Below are 20,220 nucleotides of genomic sequence, written 5' to 3' on the forward strand. Positions count from 1 at the left end.
CCCTGTGGCGTTAAGCCATCAAGGGTATGGTAATTTGCTACCACAGCAATAGGAAACCGATGCAACCTTCTCCACAAAAAAATCCACCTCTATGTCTAACAAAGCTTCTGGGCTTCAGTCTCCTCTTTCCAATACTACTGAAGCTGCACCAGGCTTCTCAGTGTTTCATTGGTGTGCCTTTCCCCTTTTAAAATTTAACAGCACAGTAGAGTGAAAGTTTTACAAGTGCTTCTTTTAATAGCAGTTGCGATTTCTTTGACACTTAGAAAACGCCATTTCATCGTCCCCTGGCTCTACTGTTGCTTCTTGGACGAGAAAACCCTCCCCACCCTCCCCTCATGCTTTTAATATTTTGTTCTCAGTTTTCCGCAGTTTTACTACGATGTCTCCAGGTGTGATTCTTTGTATTTATCCTGTGTGGGGTTTTCTGAGCTTCTTGAATCTGTGGCTTGATTTTTTTCATCAGTTTTGGAAAATTCCTGGCCAGTGCTTCAGGTATTACCTTCCTTCTTCATCCTCTCTCGTCTTTGGCATCCAGTCACTGCCTGGTCTCTCTCTCTCTGCTCTGCAGCCATGTACTGAGCACTCTTTCCGGTAGGCTACCTTTTCTCTAAGTGCCTCAATCTGAATGGTTTCTGTTACCCTCCAGCTGCAGTTTTACCAACAGTTTTCTCTAGTTTATACTAAAGGCACCTCGCTACTCCTAGTCTTTCAGGATCACTGAAGCCCAGAACAGCAAAACCTTAATTTAAAAGGTATTTAAAGTAACCATTAACATTTAACATTAACATTTAAATGTTAACAGTAGCTGAAATAGCCAGTAAAGTATAGTTTAAATGAGTGAAAACATGAGTCATGTCACTACCACTATATAGGTCATTTCTATTTAATTAAGATATTTGTACTTTAATAGAGACAATGGCCAACTAGAACTCATCCGCAGGAAGACAGGATAGTGAAACCTCTAGAAACTACCTTCAGTAAAACAGCTGAAGAATTCAATTAAATATTTATTGAACAAATGCAGAATAAATGAACTAGGGGGTGAATTTAACCTGAAGATACAATACACAACTTCAAATGTTCAGAGGGCTATCACACAAAAAAATGAAAGACTTGTTCAGTATTTCTCCCATGGGCAGAACTTGACCCAAGGGATAAACATAAGCAACCGATAGGCTGCAGACCAGTTGTACAAAGTGTATCACGTAATAGCTTCTTTCCCCAACAATGCATTCCACACTGACATCTCCCTTCTTCTGAAAGCAAATATTACCACTTCATACTTCTCCCAAATGTCTTAAATAAGTCTCACTTTCGTGGCAAGCCCTCCACCACCAGCAATGGATGTACTCACGCTCTCAGAAAAAAATCTAAAGCAAACTGGTTTACCAGGGAAATGGTCTTGTTCCTCAGCTCGGTCTCAGCATTTTGTATTTGTGATTCTCAGGTGGGCAGAGGAAAAGAGCATGGTCTCCAAAGAGGGTGTGAATTACTATCCCCAGCAATGCAGACACTGCCTCTGGGGTGTCCTCCTCACACCCCAATGCACCATGGCAACTACCAGCCTATGGTGCAGGTGGGAGGGAACGCGCTGTGCGCTGCGGCAGAAAGAACGCTTGACAACCACTGTTCCACAAGAAGCAGGAGGGCTGTATTTTACGAGTCACTAGGAAATATAAACTGCATAATACTGATGGACTCCAAATTGTCAAACATTAAAAAATGAGAAATGTTTCAACAACCATTCAGCATGTTTTAAGGACAAAATATATATAATATACTTGATATTATATATGTATTTTATCACATACTCAGTAAAGTATGACAAGGTTATTCATCCATCCAATAAAATTGAAAATAAAAATTTTACATTTCTCTACTTGTCAGTATTCAGGCTTCTGAAGGTGGATCTTGAACTCAGAATGGTCAGTTTTCGAGGAAAGCCACATAATCGGTGAGTCTGGCTAACTGTTGCTCGTTGGGAATGGGTGGAACAGGGGCAGGCTCTGCACGTTAGAGAGAAAGACACTCAGTCAGACACCAGGGTCACAAAGCCATGGTCCTGCCACTGACACCCTCCAATGCCTTTTACTTATCAAGAAGGAAACTTTCTTAGATTTACCTTGATCTTGGACATTTTAAAAAAACAAGCCAAGAAGCCTCAACTTCTGTGAGTAGTTTTCCCAAACTGGGAATAAAGGCATGTTTGGTTCTGTTGTTACTGAAGTTTCCATGTGAAGGTTAGAAACACTTTTAACAGGCAACACCTCTCCCAAGAGAACACAGCTCTTCTTAGAAAGACCCCTCCCCATATGACATTAATGTAATAATCACCCAGTGCTTACCACACAGAATATTAAATTGTCAGTGAACAGAAAACCCACAGAGGATCCCTTTTCAAAAAGCTTAGCTCTCACACGTCGGCCTGGAGCCAAGTCTGAGTCAGGGCTGGCGAGTGGCTCCATCAGGCCTGCCTGACATGACACCAGGGAGGGGCCCACTGCCTCGAGGGAAGCTATAGAGGGGACCCCCCACCGTGCATCCTTGTAACTAGATGGAGTACTATAAATACCACGTTAGGATTTAACCTCTTTGTCTACAACATGAGAGCTAACAAAAAGAAATAATACAAAAACAAAAGAGAAAAGTAACGGAATACTTTTAAAATGGACATATGAACATACATACCTGATAAGGGAATAAACCTGTTAAAGGAAACATCCAGGGCCCCTGCAACTGAACAAGACACACAGCCCGGTTACAGAAGCCTTGTCCAAAGCCTTCACACAGAACAGGACATTTCTAATGCAGCGGCATCCCAGTCATTCACTTCTCAGAGAAACAGCAATCACGCTCTACCTGATCACACCGGACTTTTTACTCCAGCAGCGTTCTCTCACCACCTAGATCGGCTGGGCCCTCTTCTGACCCCTCTTCTGCACCCTCAAAGGGCCGAGCACACGGTAGCTTGTGTACTTCCCTACCGTGGGTGGAGTCAACAACATCTGAACAACAGGAATTCAGAGCAGGTGGAACTCTGGGAGGGAGCCGATCTGAGTGTTTATGGAGATGGGCATGGAGCCCAGCTCTAAAGCCACGGCAGAAAAGGACATTCCTGGTAAGCAGCAAGGAAAGTGGCTCATTTCAGAGAGGAAGGCTCAGGGACTAGGAATTCAGATGGAGACAATGAGGACAGGCCAAATTCTTATGGCCTGAACAGGCCAGATAATTTTGTGAAAGTTAAAGCCACTCAAAGTCTTGTTTAGGAGAAGAGTCTACATGTTACCAGCATGAGGAGAAAAGAGGAATTTCTGAGTATCTTAAGTATCATTTTAAAAGGCAGCAGTTTACATATTAGAAATAAGCAGTGAGAAATGGCCCAATAAATAAAAGGATGGGAGATTATTAATGCTTAGTAAAAATTAAGTTGTAATCAGGATTATGGAAACATATACATATGGGTTTTTAATGAACAAAATACATTTTAAAAAATTAAAGTAAAACCAGATCATCTTTAAGATCCTTTCTACCGTAAGGGTCCATCACCCTCTATCTGTATTAAACATGAGTTACTTTCATGCTGTTGGCATGGTAGAACTTTGCATCAAAGCATTCATAGGCAACACCTGAAAACCTGCAGTGGTCTCAGAGTTCAGGCTGCACGGTGGACAAGCAGCTCCACCTACCTGGCTTCTTGGGCATGACCATCCTTGTGGTGGAGTCGGCTTGCCAGCCTTGTTCAAGGATACCTAAATCATGTATTTAACACAGAAATGTATTTTAAAAACAGAAACTCTACTTACAAGATCCACAATATATCACTGATGTTACCTGTATGGGAGGTCCAACATGGGTAGATGAACCTGTAATGTGTATTTTCAATACAGAGGTATCCTAGAGACAGCATTCTCATGGGAACTTATTTGGGAAATACCTTTCTGAAACATCCATGAAAGCCTCATTTTATTCTATCAGGCTGACATAGTCACTAAAAAGTGATCAGTTTTCTGTAATATATGTATTATGGTATTAACCAGATTGAACTATTAAAAAGAGACATAAGGAAGACGTCTACAGTACTCTTTCTAATCCTGACATCAGGAGTAACAAAGATGACGGGGAGGATAAAAACAGCACAGAGACACCACACGGAGGCCGGTCAGCAGGTACTGCGCTGGGCGCTCCTACAGGGGTCACGTTATGCAACCACCCAATAGCTCTGTGAAGCTCATCGTAACTGCACAGATGCAGAAAATGAAGCTCAGAGAATCCCAGGAATGTGTCTTAGGTTGCACAGCTAGCATGGAGAAGTGGACCAGGATCACAGGCAGACAGTTGTTAAGTATGGACTTTGGGATATATTATTTATTATGGATTAATTTTAATATATTTTAATCTATAATCAATAAATTATGGATTAATTTCAAAAGAAGAGTCAAAATACATGTCTGTATGTGTAAGTAACAGTATGATTTACTCCAAGGACATTCATTAACCAGCCATTTATGCATCTATAACTGTGGTAGGCCTCAGAAATTCATGATATGTGGTGCTTAATGGTGACGTTTCGACTGGAGAACCCAAAATGTCCAACACCATAAAACAGTGCTGCAAGATACGTGCAGTATTAATATTCCAGAGCAACCTGGACAGGGGAGGGTAGACTGGTCAGGACCTGAGAGACGAAAATGCAGAAGCACATCTGGAAGCCAGCGGGTGAGAGTAGGGTGCAGACACCTCTAGGTTACTGGTAAGAAATGGTGGAGAAAAACTGGGCTGAAAGGCATACGAGGAGGAGATTGCCTTCATCAAGGAAGGGTGAAACCAGGGTTTCTATAGGTCCAGATCCATTAAAACCTACTTTCTTAAAATAACAAACAAACCCCACCTCCATGTTGATTTTCAAAGGAAAATATATAAAGACGTTAGCGGAGTTTAAGCTTAGAATTATGAATACAATGTTACCTGCCCAGCGTATCTAAGAGCATATGGCGTGCACACCCTGAATTTCCTCCATGTCGCACACATTCTCTACCACCTGTAAAAGCTGTGATGTAACCGGGGGCTCAGAGGTGGGAAAGTCACCAAACACTCGAGTCTACACCTCCATCCGCTGCCTCTTTCCTCCAATGACCTACTGTTCTCACCACCTTCCTTTCCCCTCCCTCCACTGGTCAACAGCAGCTCTAATTTTTCCTTCCTGGACATCAACTTGGAGGGCTCAGCACTGTTTAGTAGAGTAGAAGTTGATCAAAGGTATTAGAGATAAAAATAGAAAATATTCAGGGGTCAGACCCCGGGTGCCGTGATAAGAAGTAACTACCCAAACAGTGAGGAGGTTCAGTAAGGAAAGAGTTATTAATACTAACACATGCAACAAGGGTTTATCTCAAAGATGAAGTCAAATTTTAATCTCATAGAAATCGCAATGCATTCCTTCACAAAGCTCCTGTTTTAAGACATCTTTATTGCTGCCTATCTTTGGTAAAAAGCACTTTAAAGGTAAACACAAACCCAATATTTCTTATTCATATTCAGAAGTCCAAAAAAATTCTATGAGTCAAAAAATTTTCTTTAACTCATGTGTTGGCAAATCTGATGCAGACCCCAAAGTCTGCGTACAGCCTCCTCTCACGCCAACTGCGGGGACACACGTGCTCTGCGGGAACCACGGGTGGGCTTGGTCACCAGGTGCTGGCTGCCTGGGGCTGTGTGGTGTACGCCTCCTATCACCTTTCTAAAGAACTCACACGACCTAAATTCCGAAACGTGTCCTGTCCCAATGGCTTCAGATAAGGGCTTGTGGACCTATGATTTACATTCCATTTTCTTTGAAAGCAGAAAGTGAAAGTGAAGTCACTCAGAAGTGTTCAACTCTTTGCAACCCCATGGACACCAGGCTCCTCCGTCCATGGGATTTTCTAGGCAAGAGTACTGGAGTGGGTTGCCATTTCCTTCTCCAGGGAACTTCCCGACCCAGGGATGGAACCCAGGTCTCCCACATTGTAGACAGACACTTTCCATCTGAGCCACCAGGGAAGTCTGAAAGCAGAAAGTAGGCCTCAAATACCTTTCACAGCCTCCTCCACCGGAAGTCCAACAAAGGCTGCGAAATCGTCGGCGATGATTGAGGTGTAGGCTTGGGAGACCAGGGCGAAGGCTCGTCTCCGGGTTGCATCTGTCGTGGGAGTGAAGGTTTGGCAGACAGTGAACCAAAAGAGCTGCCAGTTTTGAAACACACAATTAAACTACATCACAGCCCTTCTCCAAATTTGGTAAGAAAAACTAGATCAACCTAAAGATTTCTGCATCTACAGGCACAGCTATAGGCACCTAAGATGTAAGAAGGGCTCAAATATTGCTCAGTCAACACTAAATCATTCAATTGTGTCCAACTCTGTTCGACCCCATGGACCACAGCCCACCAGGCTCCTCTGTCCATGGGATTCTCCAGGCAAGAATACTGGAGTGGGTTGCCATGCCCTCCTCCAGGGGATCTTCCCGACCCAGAGATGAAACCTGTGTCCCCTGCAGCTCCTGCACTGGCAGGTGGGTTCTTCACCACTGAGCCACCAAAGAAAGAACACGAAAGTGAAAGAGAGAGTCCGACTCTGCGACCCCACAGACTATATAGTCCACGGGATTCTCCAGGCCAGAATACTGGAGAGAGTGGCCTTTCCCTTCTCCAGGGGATCTTTCTAACCCAGAGATCGAACCCAGGTCTCCCACATTGCAGATGGATGCTTTACCAGCTGAGCCATAAGGGAAGCTGAACATCCAACTGAGCCATAAGAGAAGCTGAACCACCAAGGAACATGCATTTCTTACACTTTCTCTGAATGAAAAACATCTCAGGTTAAAAAAAAAAAACTCAGGTGACAATAAAAATTACAAAGATGGAAAAAAAATTACTACAGATAGGACTCCAACTCTAAGAAAACTTCATTTGTATTTGGGATGTATATTTCAAAATTTCTCTTTATCCCACTTACAAACATTGGACTGACTAGAACAGAAATTACCTTCTCCCAGGATCAGTGGTCCTTTCTCAGCAGGGTTTCTGACACAGGACCACACCTGGGAGCTGCTGAACAAACCTGATAACCAGAGCCCCCTTCCTAACTTTCAAGTCTGCTCTGAACTCTTGACTTGACATCATTCAAGTGCAAATCCCAAAGTGGAGCCCTGAGCCCCACAGGAAGGGGTTGTAAACAACTCCAGCAACAAAACTTCCCTAGAGACCACACATGGGCTCCCCCAGGCTTAAATTTCCACATTAAGTAATTCAGGAATGAAGCACGTGACTTCGACATGCTTAGGAATTATGGAGTTTACCTTCCACATTTAATAGGCAAGTATACACATACAAGATAGCCCTGGACATAAGAAAACCCGCCCCCACTCCTGGGACCCTGTTACAGCCACACCAACCCCCGCAGACACCCTCTGCTTCAAAGCGGCCTGCTGGTTCTGCTTGCACCGCTCACTGTTGTGCTTCTCAGGCACTTCGTAGGGCGCTGTGCTTACATCTCTATGTGGTCTGAACCCCCCTCCTCTCCTCTCTTCCTGGGTCTATTTATAAACCCTCCGCGCTGGGCACTGGAGCTCACTGCCATCTGCGCCCTTCTCTGACCTCACAGCATCACTTACTTACTTAACAGGCAATCTTTTACCACCCTCAGTGTGCACTGCACCCCTCCCCACCCCGTCATCCCGACTTCTCTACAGGAGGGCTTTCACATCCTTTTATCCCCCAAGGGGCCCGGCACCGCTAAGGAAGGGTGTGCTGCACACAGGCTTGTGGAAGGTCCCACGGGAACCCAAGTGGGCCCGACCCCAGCCTTTGGGCTCGCCTCTTCCTTAGACATCGCTGAGAGTCAACCCTGTTGCTTCCTTTCTCCCTGAGCCTAACTGCCTCCCGGCTTTCACGGAGCCATTATTTGCTTCACTTCCAATTCCTTCCTTCATTCCTACCCACTTTCAGCAAATGACCTTAAAGTAGGCTTCTAACACAGCTGAGAGATAAAAGCTTTTATCTATTGAAAGCTACAGACATTCAACAGAGAAGAACCCCGAGCAACAATGAAAGAGGAAAACACAAGTGTACAGCAAAAGCTTCATTCATTTGATAAGCCTCCCATATTTTAGAAACATTTACTTTCAAGTTCAAGTACTCTGGTCAGATTTTCAGAGTTGAAAAAGGGACCAGAACAAGACAAGACTGTGAATGAAAGAGAAAATCGTGGAGAGAAGAGAAACATCCCGGGGAAGGCAGAGTGGAAGGACAAGGCAGCAGGCGTAAAGGCCACGCGAACCACAGCATCAGTCAGGGGCCGAGCCCCTCAGGCTGCTTTTAACCCCTCAGCACAAATGAACCTGACACCTGCATCCTGACCGGGCACCGGTCACCTCAGCAATGAGACGTGCAGCCTCAGGAGGGCATGCATCAGAATGGCAAGCAGGAAGGTGGATAAGCTGAGCTGGCACCTAGTGTCGCTGGCAGTTCTTCATGGGACAAAGTCTCAGGGAGACCTTGAGAGATCGCTTATTCTGTTGCTCAACGAATACGTCAGCATGCCTAAGACCTACCAGGAACTGCCGATGCCAGTGCTAGAGACAGAGCGGAAGGTGAGGCAGCTGCCCTTTGCAACCCACCTCTGCCCTTAAACCCCACGGAGGCTGGCCACCCAGACCTTGGCACCCGGGCTCGCGTACTGGGTGAACGTGGGTCCGCGGGGCAGGGAATGTACTTCCTCAACCCCCTCCCTGTCTTGCTCTGGATCTGAATTTCTCAGGGCGTACACAATGACGCCAAGGTTGTTTTCTGTGTGAATATCCAAAGTCACCCCTACTGTGCCAGGGCGGCCTGTTCTCCTATCTGTCACGCACACTGTTCTGCTTTACCAGGCCAAGAATGAGGTACACTTCAGAGGCAATCTTTGCCTTCTGCTCCCCTGAAAAGTTGACATCCCTTGCCAGAGTGATGAGCAGTATTCAATAATTCTTGCTCACTGACCCTCCAGAGCAGGAAAGTAGATAATGAAGGCAGGAATTAACCAGAGACACAAGGCAACAATATGAAGTAACAGTGTAACACATAAAAGAGCGGAAGCAGACACTGGGAGAAGAGAGAGAGAGAGGCAGGGGAGAGTTCTGGTGCGCTAGGCTGCATTAGACTGGTAATTTAAAAAAAAAGGGGGGGGGGGTTAAAAAAAGTTTATCTATGTCCTAAATTGATTAGTCATAAATCCAGAAGTGGAAGAAAGTCCATGAAAGGCTGAGGTTCACAGAGTCCATAGGAGTCTCTACTTTCAAATATGTGGGGTTTAAGTCTTATTCCCTTGAAATTACTGGAATATTACAAAATTTCATTTAAGTAGCAAAAATCATCTCTTACTTACTGATAAGCAACTTCAGTCTAGAGTTAAATTAAGAGGCAGCAAGGCCCTCAACTGCTGATACAAACTCAAGTGACATGAAATCAAAGCATAATTTTAGCAAACTTAAAAAAGAATTCTGAAAACTTCCCCAATTCACCGAGCAGAGAATATCTATTTTTCAAACACATTGAGTTACTCCAACACTTAAAGTCTAGTCTAATTGCTTATCCACAGAGGACACTACCTCTGAGAGCCTCCATGATTGGCTGGACGGCCTCAGACCACTGATGAGCGTTGATGGTGCTGTAGATCCCAGGGAAGTCCCTCTGCCAGATCCGCTGGCCAACTGACCAGATCCCCCCAAGTTCAGAGTTTGCCTGCAAGAAAGATTACTGCCTTTGAGGACACTCTTCTGCACATATACCAACAACTGAAGCTTAAAGCATAATGCAGCATTTAACAGCTGTAACTGCTTCGGCCCAATCACTTTCAAAAAGGTTTTTAAATGCTGTGATTACTACTATAGAATTTATTGGCATGTTTCATACGGATTTTTATTAAAAAATTAAGGCACAAGAAAGTAGTCCAAAAATATTTCACATAAATTTAGGAATTAGTTATATGAAACACTTTTTTTAAACAATGTTTTATTTACATTTCATATATATAATATATAGACCTAACATTATATATACATGTACATAAAATACATATACCTAAGGGCAAAAGTAATAGCAAAATGGCTAATAATATAGACTCTCAATCTAAGATGTCCTAAAATGTGGCAGAAGGATAGCATTTCCACTAATAACACTGAAACTATGCATATAATTTATATCTTTAAGTCAATGGCTCTGGAGGAACATTCCAAACTTACTTAATAGAATGTGGAGGAAAAACAGTATAAATACTAATCTGGTCTGCTGCTGAATATCAATAATGAATAAAGGGATTTAGGTAAATTCTTGTTAATGTTTTGTGAATGTACGAGAAACTCACTTCACATTTATGTGAGACACAGTGGATCATCAGAAATCATAAATTTACTTCTTTCCATCTTGGAAGAAACTATTAAGTGAATTCATCTACTCTCTCATGAAAAACAAGAAATCTAAAATCCTAGTTACCAAAAAAAAAATCTTAATGCTCTGAATAACTATTACTGTTAGGGTGTTCTTATAAATTATATTACTTGCAAAATAAATAACATTTAGAAAACTACACAAATCAGTTAAAAAGAAAATAATAAAACAACTCAAACTTCTACCTAAACTAACTCAGTTGTTTGTCAGGTAAAGTGACACTTATAAAGTATGTTAGGAAACCTGATCAGAAAGAGTTGAGCACAGATTTGTACTCCATTCAAGGGAAATTAAGATTAGCGGAATCTAGATCTATTCTTTAAATTTAAAGGCAGTTTTTAATAACTTTCGTGATCACATGAGAAAGAAAACAGAAACTTTGCTTTTTAAGTGAATGGCATCACTATATTGAAGCAGTAAGATATTCTGAGGAATACTTACAGATTTTATAGCAGGTGGTATTCTTTTCCAAAGATATCTTGCATTGTTCCTAATTTACATCCCCCCCAAGAAAGAACAAGCAATTTTTAAAAATCACCTCAGTAACTATTTAGAATTTTAGATCCCATTGCAAACACACAGAAGTATACTTTAAAATTCTCTATATAATACAAAATGAAATTTAGTTTTACATGAATTTGTCCAGGGAAAGTAAGAGTGGTTTTCCAGATAAGACATGAAATATTTTTATCAAACTAACATCCTGCCGTTTTTAGTAAACTTTTTAATAATTCAGATCTTAAATTGAGGCAACAATGTAAAGACTTAAATAGAACTGTCTAAACCATTCATATATAAAATAAACAAATTCATACACTTTCAAAGTTGTAGCATTCCTAACAATACGCATAGTACACAACGCTTTTCTCCTTATCATGACCCCTCCTCCTACGAGTGAGCATACAGGCACCAAAATTTCAAGGCAGCTTTTTCTTTTTTTAAAGAGTCTGGAAGCTTGAAAGACAAGAAGCATATGACGAAAGCATTATAAAACAGGAAAGGTAATTTGTATGCTACATGAGTAATGAAAACCTCAGTTTAGTTTAAAAGGTACAAAAGGAAAAGGTTTAGAATTTAAAGCAAAATTTAACAGTAACCATCAGTGGGATGCAGCACTGCAAGGGACTCTTTTTGCACAATTATACTCTCCCACTTTCCTCCAATGAACATGAATTAGGGATAATTAGAAAACAAAGCCTTTCAAGACGTGTTATACATTGACAACAAATTCCTTTTGGCTTTCTCAACTTTCCCTTTTAGTTTCTTTTAGTCTACTGATTACATGGGAAGGTTTTATAACCAGAGGAAAAAAAAGATCAATAGATTTAAAGGCATTTATTGACACTGCAGTTTCTCATAATAAATTGGAATGTTTCTTAGAAGGAATATATAAAACAGGTGTATTTCAAAACAACTCAGCCTAATCATAATTTCTTAAGTCATGATTCAATATATGAAATAAGCAGCACAGCTCCCTGGACCTATGTTTCAGTGATACGACTTCAGCGTAAGAACAGTTTCCTGAGGAAGATGCTTCTCTTAGCTTTAGGTAGAAGGTACTTACATGTCATTATGGAGCAGATACAAAGCTAGAAGCTGACCATACACTGGGGGTGTAGCAATTCCTCCTGGAGCCTGTAAGGCCAAAAAAACCAGACAGAAATAAACCTCATTTATTCTTTTATGTTTTAGAAAGTATTTTCTTAACTCACCTAAAGTGAAGTTGCTCAGTCGTGCCTGTCTCTTTGTGACCCCATGGACAGTAGCCTGCATCAAGCTCCTCCATCCGTGGGATTTTCCAGGCAAGAGTACTGGAGTGGGTTGCCATTGCCTTCTCCAGGGAATCTTCCCGAACCCAGGTCTCCCGCATTGTAGACAGACGCTTTACCGTAGAGTAAGCATATTTTATAGCAGTTGTTATTATGGATGGAGAAAGAGTGTAGGGAAGCATCATACACCAAAACCCAGAGGATTATATTTAGCTCTTTGATCAGCTGCGATTCCTCTGTCTGGGCTTCTGTGTATTCATACACGCAAAAATATTTGAACGCTATCCCTTTCCCAATTTTCAAATTCTTATTTTGTTGTACTACTATAAGAAATGTCTCCAACAGATTCCTAAAGCAATATGATTAATTCTGCCCACTATACCAAACACATTGAATATCTAAGTAAACACATAATAAAGAGACAAACATCAGCTGAGTTACAAAACAGCTGAGTTACAAAAACATTCTTCTCCTCACTCAATTTCAGTTCATTCAGGAGACATCTATAAAGTGTCTACCGGAGAGCTGCTGCTTCTGGCAGCTGTCTCCTTTGGTTAATTAACTTTTTATATCAACACTATAAATGCCATTAAGTGCCTTTCTACGAAAAAGACCTTGTTACTTTAGTAGTTGCATGATACAATGTCACCTGCTCTTCTAAAGACAAGGGGCTTCCCTGGTGGCTCAGGCTAGTAAAGAATCTGCCTGCAATGGGGGAGAACGACCGGGGTTCGATCCCTGGGTGAGGAAGATCCCCTAGAGGGGGGCATGACAACCCACTCCAGTATTCTTCCCCAGAGAATTCCATGGGCAGAGGAGCCTGTGGACTCCTGGGGTCGCAAAAGAGTCGGACACGACTGAGCGACACACACACAACAGTTGGACAAGACTAACCGACACACAGACACACACACAGGCAAAAGAGTAGGACACAACTGAGCCACACACACCACAAAAGACTCGGATATGACTGAGTGACACACAACACACACACGAGTCGGACACGACTGAGCAACACACAAAGATACCACACACACTCGCGCACACACGAGTCGGACACGACTGAACGACACACACACAAAAGTCGGACGCGACTGAGAGACACACACACACCACACACACGCAAGAGTCGGACACGACTGGGCGACACACACACGACAAACAGCAAGCTTCCGTGCTAACGTGAGGCTAAGGGCTTTCTGAATCAAGCAAAGGTTGCAGCGGTCACACCTCCGTCTGTGCCCGTGCCTGCACTACAGTCTTAATAAGCCCCATTTCTGCACCTCTCCCCACAGCGCAGAGGCAAGGCGTTTAGTCCAGCACAGAAGCGTATGGAGGGTGTGAGGGGCAAAGACGCACAGTGGTTCCGGGCTCACTAGCTGAACACACACAGCGAAAGGCTCCCGGCGAGTCTGGGGGGACCAGGCCCGGGCGCTCGGCCCAGCCCTCCGAGATTCTCACGCCAGCTCCTGCGCCCTCCCGGCGCCGGCCCCGAGCCCCGCGGGCCCCAGGCCCCGTTGCCCTGGAGACCGAGGCCGCCGGAGGCCTCGCGACCCCGCCAGGCGGACGGCTACCTCGAGCTCCTGGTTCTCGCACTGATCCAGCAACTTTCTGAAACTAAAAGAACTTTCCGCCATCACCGCCACTGGCATTTTCCCAGTCGGTTCCCCGTCTCGCCTCCTCAGCAGAACCGGGCCCCACTCTGTCCCTAGGGGCGTCGCGCCTGCGATGACGTAAAAGCCGAGGGCGCCGCCGAGCGCCCCTGCGCAAGCGCCTCGTTGGTTCCGCTGCGTCATCAGACGTCGCTCTGACCGGCCCTCTCGGTGCCCTGGAGGACTGACCGGGCTTCTGGGAAGCCGCTGTCCCAGCACACGGCAAAGGCTGGGCGGGAGGAGCTCCGTGAATAGTTGAGTACTTTTGCTATGGTTTTTCCAGTGGTTGTGTATGGATGTGAGGCTTGGACTGAAAAGAAAGCTGAGCGCCGAAGAATTGATGCTTTTCAACTGTGGTGTTGGAGAAGACTCTTGAGAGTCCCTTGAGCTGCAAGGAGATCCAACCAGTCCATCCTAAAAGGAAATCAGTTCTGAATATTCATTGGCAGGACTGATGTTGAAGCTGAAACTCCAATACTTTGGCCACCTGATGCCAAGAACTGAGTCACTGGAAAAGACCCTGGTGCTGGGAAAGATCAAAGGCAGGAGAAGGGGACAACAGAGGATTGGTTGTTTGGGTGGCATCCCTGACTCCATGGACATGAGTCTGAGTAAACTCCGGGAGTTGGTGATGGACAGGGAAGCCTGGCGTGCTGCAGTCCATGGGGTCGCAGAGTCGGACACGACTGAGCTGAACTGAACTGAAGACTTTTCAAAGTCTTTACTTTGAGACCTTGCAAATTTAAAGGTTCAAAACTAGCTTTAGTTCCGCCTACACCTGCTCCTTCAGCAGCCCTCCCACAGCAGGGAAGGCGCAGTAGTTCTCCCCGCAGGGCTCCCCTCCTGCAGGCCCCCACGTTTTTGCCTCCAGGTGGAGCTTCTCTGGCTTGGAACTTCGAATGCTAAGGTGCAATATTCTATAGACTTCCAGTCGCGCTGCCCTCCCCACACGGCCACTGCAGCCAAAATGAGATTTTCAGAAACACCATCAGATCTTGTTATTCTTCTGAAAATGATAAAAAAACAACAGCAAATCCCTAAACTCCAGTGTTTGATGTTGCTTGTGTCAGCTTTAAAAATAGCCACAACTTAAAAAGTTGAAAGTTGTGTTTTCAAGTAGCCCTAAGAGAACAGCTCTAAAGAGCAGGGCAGGGAGGAGTCAGGTTATACAGAAGTCTTACAACAAAGGGTAGGTGGTCTGAGCATCAAAAGATGCAGTTCAATTCAGTTCAGTCATGTTCGACTCTTTGCAACCCCATGGACTGCAGCATGCCAGGCTTCCCTGTCCATCGTCAACTCCTAGAGCCTGCTCAAACTCATGCCCATTGAGTCAGTGATGCCATCCAACCATTGATCCTCTCTCATCTCCTTCTCCTCCTGCCTTTGATCTTTCCCAGCATCAGGGTCTTTTCAAATGAGTCAGTTCTTCGCATCAGGTGGCCAAAGTATTGGAGCTTCAGTTTCAGCATCAGTCCTTCCAATGAATATTCAGGACTGATTCCTTTAGGATTGACTGGTTTTGTCTCCCTGCAGTCCAAGGGACTCTCAAGAGTCTTCTCCAACACCACACTTCAAAAGTATCAATTCTTTGGTGCTCAGCTTTCTTTATGGTCCAAGTCTCATATCCATACATGACTACTGGAAAAACCATAGCTTTAGCTAGATGGTCATTTGTCAGTAACGTCTCTGCTGTTTAATATGCTGTCTGGGTTGGTCGTAGCTTTTCTTCCAAGGAGCAAGCATCTTTTAATTTCATGGCTATAATCACCACCTGCAGTGATTTTGGAGCCCAAAGAAATAAAGTCTCCCACTATTTCCACTGTTTTCCCATCTATTTCCATGAAGTGATGAGGCTGCATGTCATGATCTTAGTTGCTGGGTTTCAAGCCAACTTTTTCACTCTCCTCTTTCACTTTCATCAAGAGGCTCTTCAGTTCCTCTTTGCTTTCTGCCAAAAGGGTGCTATCACCTGCATATCTGAGGTTATTGATATTTCTCCCAGCAATCGATTCCAGCTTGTGCTTCATCCAGCCTGGCATTTTGAATGATGTACTCTGAAAGTAAGTTAAATAAGCAAGGTGACAATATACAACCTTGACATACTCCTTTCTCAATTTGGAACCAATCCATCGTTCCATATCCAGTTCTAACTGTTCATTCTTGACCTTCATACATATTTCCCAGGAGGCAGGTAAGGTGGTCTGGTATTCCCATCTCTTGAAGAATTTTCCAGTTTGTTGTGATCCACACAGTCAAAGGCTTTGGTGTAGTCAATAAAGCAGAAGTAGATGTTTTTCTGGAGTTCTCTTGTTTTTTCTAACATCCAACAGATGTTGGCAGTTTGATCTCCTGTTCCTCTGCCTTTTCTAAATCCAACTTGAACATCTAGAAGTTCATGGTTCATGTACTGTTGAAGCCTCACTTGAAGAATTTTGAGCATTACTTTGTTGGTGTGTGAGATAAGTATAATTGTGCACTAGTCTGAACATTCTTTGGCATTGCCCTCCTTTGGGATTGGAATGAAAACTGACCTTTTCCAGTCCTATGGCCACTGCTGAGTTTCCTAAATTTGCTGGCCTATTGAGTGCAGCACTTTCACGGCATCATCTTTTAGGACTCGAAATAGCTCAGCTGGAATTGCATCACCTCTACTAGCTTTGTTCATAGTGATGCTTTCTAAGGCCCACTTGACTTCAAATTCCAAGATGTCTGACACTAGGTGAGTGATCACACCATTGTGGTTTATCTGGGTCTTGAAGATCTTTTTTGTGCAGTTCTTCTGTGTATTCTTGCCATCTCCTCTTAACATCTTCTGCTTCTGTTAGGTCCATATCGTTTCTGTCCTTTATTGTGCCCACCTTTGCATGAAATATTCCCTTGGTGTCTCTAATTTTCTTGATGAGATCTCTAGACTTTTCTGTTCTGTTGTTTTCCTCTATTTCTTTGCATGGGTCACTGAGGAAGGCTTTCTTATCATTGTTTAGAGAGAGCCAGATGTCTTGAGTCAAGGAACTCAGTGCTGTTCTGTGTACAGGACGATGAAGAGTCTGGGCCTGCTGAAGTCATTCCTTCACGTGCACCTGAGCTCTCTGGGCCCGTATTCCTGTGTGTTTCACCTTCTGAGTTCCTCAGTGCTCACTGTAGGGAGTGGCTGCAATCTGATGGCTGCTGGATGGGCAGGTATTGTTCTCCTTCCGGGTGCCCTCAGGGCTCAGAAATTCACTTTTGGAGGGCTGGAATCCCTGAAGACTGACATCCTTGTTGACTGATATGGCAGGAAGTACTCCATTTCTCACCTGGCAGGGTTTCAAAATCTAATTCCTGGATGCCTTCTGACTTGCTTTGGCCATCTTTGTCCTCCTTAGTTTTCTGCACAGTACTTATCACTGGGCGAGCTCAGGCCTGTATGACTCTGTACAACCCCATGGACTGCAGCCCACCAGGCTCCACAGTCCAAGGGATTCTCCAGGCAAGAATACTGGAGTGGGTTGCCATTTCCTCCTCCAGGGGATCTTCCTGGACTAGGGAGTGAACCCGCATCTTTTGCATCTCCTGCGCTGGCAGGTGGATTCTTTACCGCGGAGCCAAGGAAGCCCTACTTGTCACTAGTGAAGTTACATCGCGCCTCATTCAGTTACATCTCTGTTTTGCTGCCCTCGGCTAAACCACCAGGGAAGTGGCTTCCATTTGTCTTTTGCTGCAGTGTTGGCTACACTATTTGTGGTCCCAGAGCAAATTGAGAACACTGGTCCCTTGTTACAGAAACAGGGGAAAGTACCATTCAAACCAATAGAATCTTTATAAAACTTTTCGCTTTACTCACCATGTCTTAAATTTTCAGAGCATTTTAAAACCTGCTAAGTAAAGAAAAAGTAACATTTTAAATTATTAGGATGAATTTTACCATCGAGTTTTATAGTATATGAAGCCAGCTGTATTTTACTTAATTGTTTATTGACGTATAGTTGATTTACAATGTTGTGTTAGCTTCCGGTGTATGGCAAAGTGATTCGGTTGTATATATGTGTCTGTGTGTTCCTCGTCATTATCGTTTTCCATTTTTCCATATTCATTTCCATTATGGTTTGTTACTGAACATTGTTGTTGTTCAGTCCCTAAGCTGTGTGCAACTCTTTGTGACTCCATGAACCACAGCACACCAGGCTTCCCTGTCCATCACCAGCTCCTGGAGCTTACTCAAACTCATGTCCATTGACCTGGTGCTGCTACCCAACCATCTCATCCTGTCACCCACTTCCCCTCCTGCCTTCAGTCTTTCCCAGCATCAGGGACTTTTCCAACGAGTCAGCTCTTCCCATCAGGTGGCCAAAGGATTGGAGCTTCAGCTTCAGCTTCAGCATCAGTCCTCCCAGTGACTATTCAGGGTTGATTTCCTTTAGGATGGACTGGCTGGATCTCCTTGCTGTCCAGTCACTCTCAAGAGTTTTATCCAGCAGCACAATAAAAAACCACCAATTCTTCAGTGCTCAGTATTCTTTATGGTCCAACTCTCACATCCATACATGACCACTGGAAAAACCATAGCTTTGACTAGATTGACCTTTGTTGGCAAAGTGATGTCTCTACTTTTTATTACAGGATATTGACAATAATCCCTGTGCTATACAGTAGGATCTTGTTGTTTATCCAATGTATATATAATAGCTTGCACCTGCTAATCCAAATTCCCAATCCATCCATTGCAAAGTCAGCTTTAAATGCAAATAAAACTGCATTAGACTCATTTGTGGAATCACAGAAATAAAAAGTCACATTTTGTATTTGATGGCTTTTATATGTATACATACTTTGTCCTTATCAGAACCGTGGACATGCTTCACAAAACAAGCTTCACAGATTTTGCTGCAGTTTGTTTTTTTTCAGAAGCCCTACTATCCTCCCCCTTTAGGCTTACTGATGTGTAAGGAAGGAGTGAAAGCGGAAGGGGCCTGGGTTGCCTCACCTCTCCATTCACTGTTCTGTTACCGTTTTCAGTGGCATCATACGAGGAAGTAACACGAGTAAGAAAGGATATGATCCAGGCCCTTGTTGTCCGTGTTTCTTAGGATGCCACTCTCTACACTATACGTGTGGAGCCAGTTCAGGTTCTAAGGGAAAAGGTGGCCTTCCGGGCCTGTCAGCACCCAGAGTGCTCAACTGCAGACACAACACACTTGCCTTGTGCTTACATTGGGTCTTGCTGAATTCCCACCACTGAGGGTCCACTGGAAATTCCATATCTGTAGACTTATTTTAAGCACTCTTTGGAGTGCTTAAACACATTGAAATATATCTCTGTGCTCATATTTCCATTGTTCCTGTGAATCTCATTTACCAAACACAAGTTGGAAGATAGAATTCTAAGGATTCCAAGACAGTGATGGCTTCACTGATTACTTTTGCAGAATCAACACTGTTTCCACGTGGAAATGATTGTGTTTAGTAAGGAGAAGGTGATGGCACCGAACTCCAGTACTCCTGCCTGGAAAATCCCATGGACAGAGGAACCTGGTGGGCTGCAGTCCATGGGGTTTCAAAGAGTCGGACACGGCTGAGCAACTTCACTTTCACTTTTCGCTTTTCATGCATTGGAGAAGGAAATGGAAACCCACTCCAGTGTTCTTGCCTGGAGAATCCCAGGGATGGGGGAGCCTGGTGGGCTGCCGTCTATGGGGTCACACAGAGTCAGACACGACTGAAGTGACTTAGCAGCAGCAACAGCAGCTGTAAGGCTTTGGATGGAATAGAAAGATAAAAAATGACTACAAAAGCCCCTCACAGAATTGCCAACCTTGAATAGGAAAAAAGTATCAAATAGCTGGTGTAACTAGAGTTTCTTGAAGGAATAAAGCAACAAAATTTCATTAATCATGCAAAAAGAGAAGGGAGGAGAGATGATTCTGAGGTCATTCGTTAAAGTTTGAGGAGCAGGATTTTCAATTTTCAACATGTGATAATGGCTCCCAACCTATTTCGGGCTGAAAAAAAGAAGAGTCAGTGGGAAAACAGCTAGTTCAGAATTCCAACATCTCAGCCGGTTCCAGAAATTCGATCACTTAAAGGAAAAAACTACGATTTTAAAGCTTTGGCAGGTACTTTGTGTTGCTAAAAGACGAAGACAACACATGATTTCTTGATGGACAGAAAATGGCAATGAAGCTTTGGCAATATTATTACTGGTTAGAGGTGGAGTTTGGGGTGTCTTTCACAGGACCAAACTGTTGCTTAGCAGACATGTACAGGGATTTGGGAACTGGAGGCTGGGAGCTACAGAGGGGAGGAAGAGAGTCTTGGGAGAGGAAGAGAGAGCTGTGGGTATGGAGTGAATGGAATA

The 20,220-nt window shown here is 43.8% G+C and overlaps 1 protein-coding gene across 2 annotated transcripts; it reads right to left on the minus strand.

Annotated features, from left to right (window-relative positions):
• Positions 1 to 997: 997 nt before the first annotated feature.
• Positions 998 to 13,964, minus strand: COPS8 (COP9 signalosome subunit 8). 2 transcript variants are annotated; one of them, XM_012183170.4, is made up of 8 exons: positions 13,809 to 13,964; positions 12,030 to 12,100; positions 10,907 to 10,955; positions 9,628 to 9,760; positions 6,074 to 6,181; positions 3,690 to 3,752; positions 2,692 to 2,739; positions 998 to 2,009 (listed from the first exon to the last, which is right to left on the minus strand). In XM_012183170.4, the coding sequence occupies exons 1-8, from the start codon at positions 13,884 to 13,886 to the stop codon at positions 1,930 to 1,932; spliced, it is 630 nt and encodes a 209-aa protein (XP_012038560.1). In that variant the 5' UTR covers positions 13,887 to 13,964; the 3' UTR covers positions 998 to 1,929. The 2 variants fall into 2 exon arrangements, with proteins under 2 accessions (XP_012038560.1, XP_060255123.1); XM_060399140.1 differs by having other exon boundaries at positions 998 to 2,739.
• Positions 13,965 to 20,220: the final 6,256 nt, after the last annotated feature.

Source organism: Ovis aries, chromosome 1, assembly GCF_016772045.2.
Source record: "Ovis aries strain OAR_USU_Benz2616 breed Rambouillet chromosome 1, ARS-UI_Ramb_v3.0, whole genome shotgun sequence".
Lineage (NCBI taxonomy): Eukaryota > Metazoa > Chordata > Mammalia > Artiodactyla > Bovidae > Ovis > Ovis aries.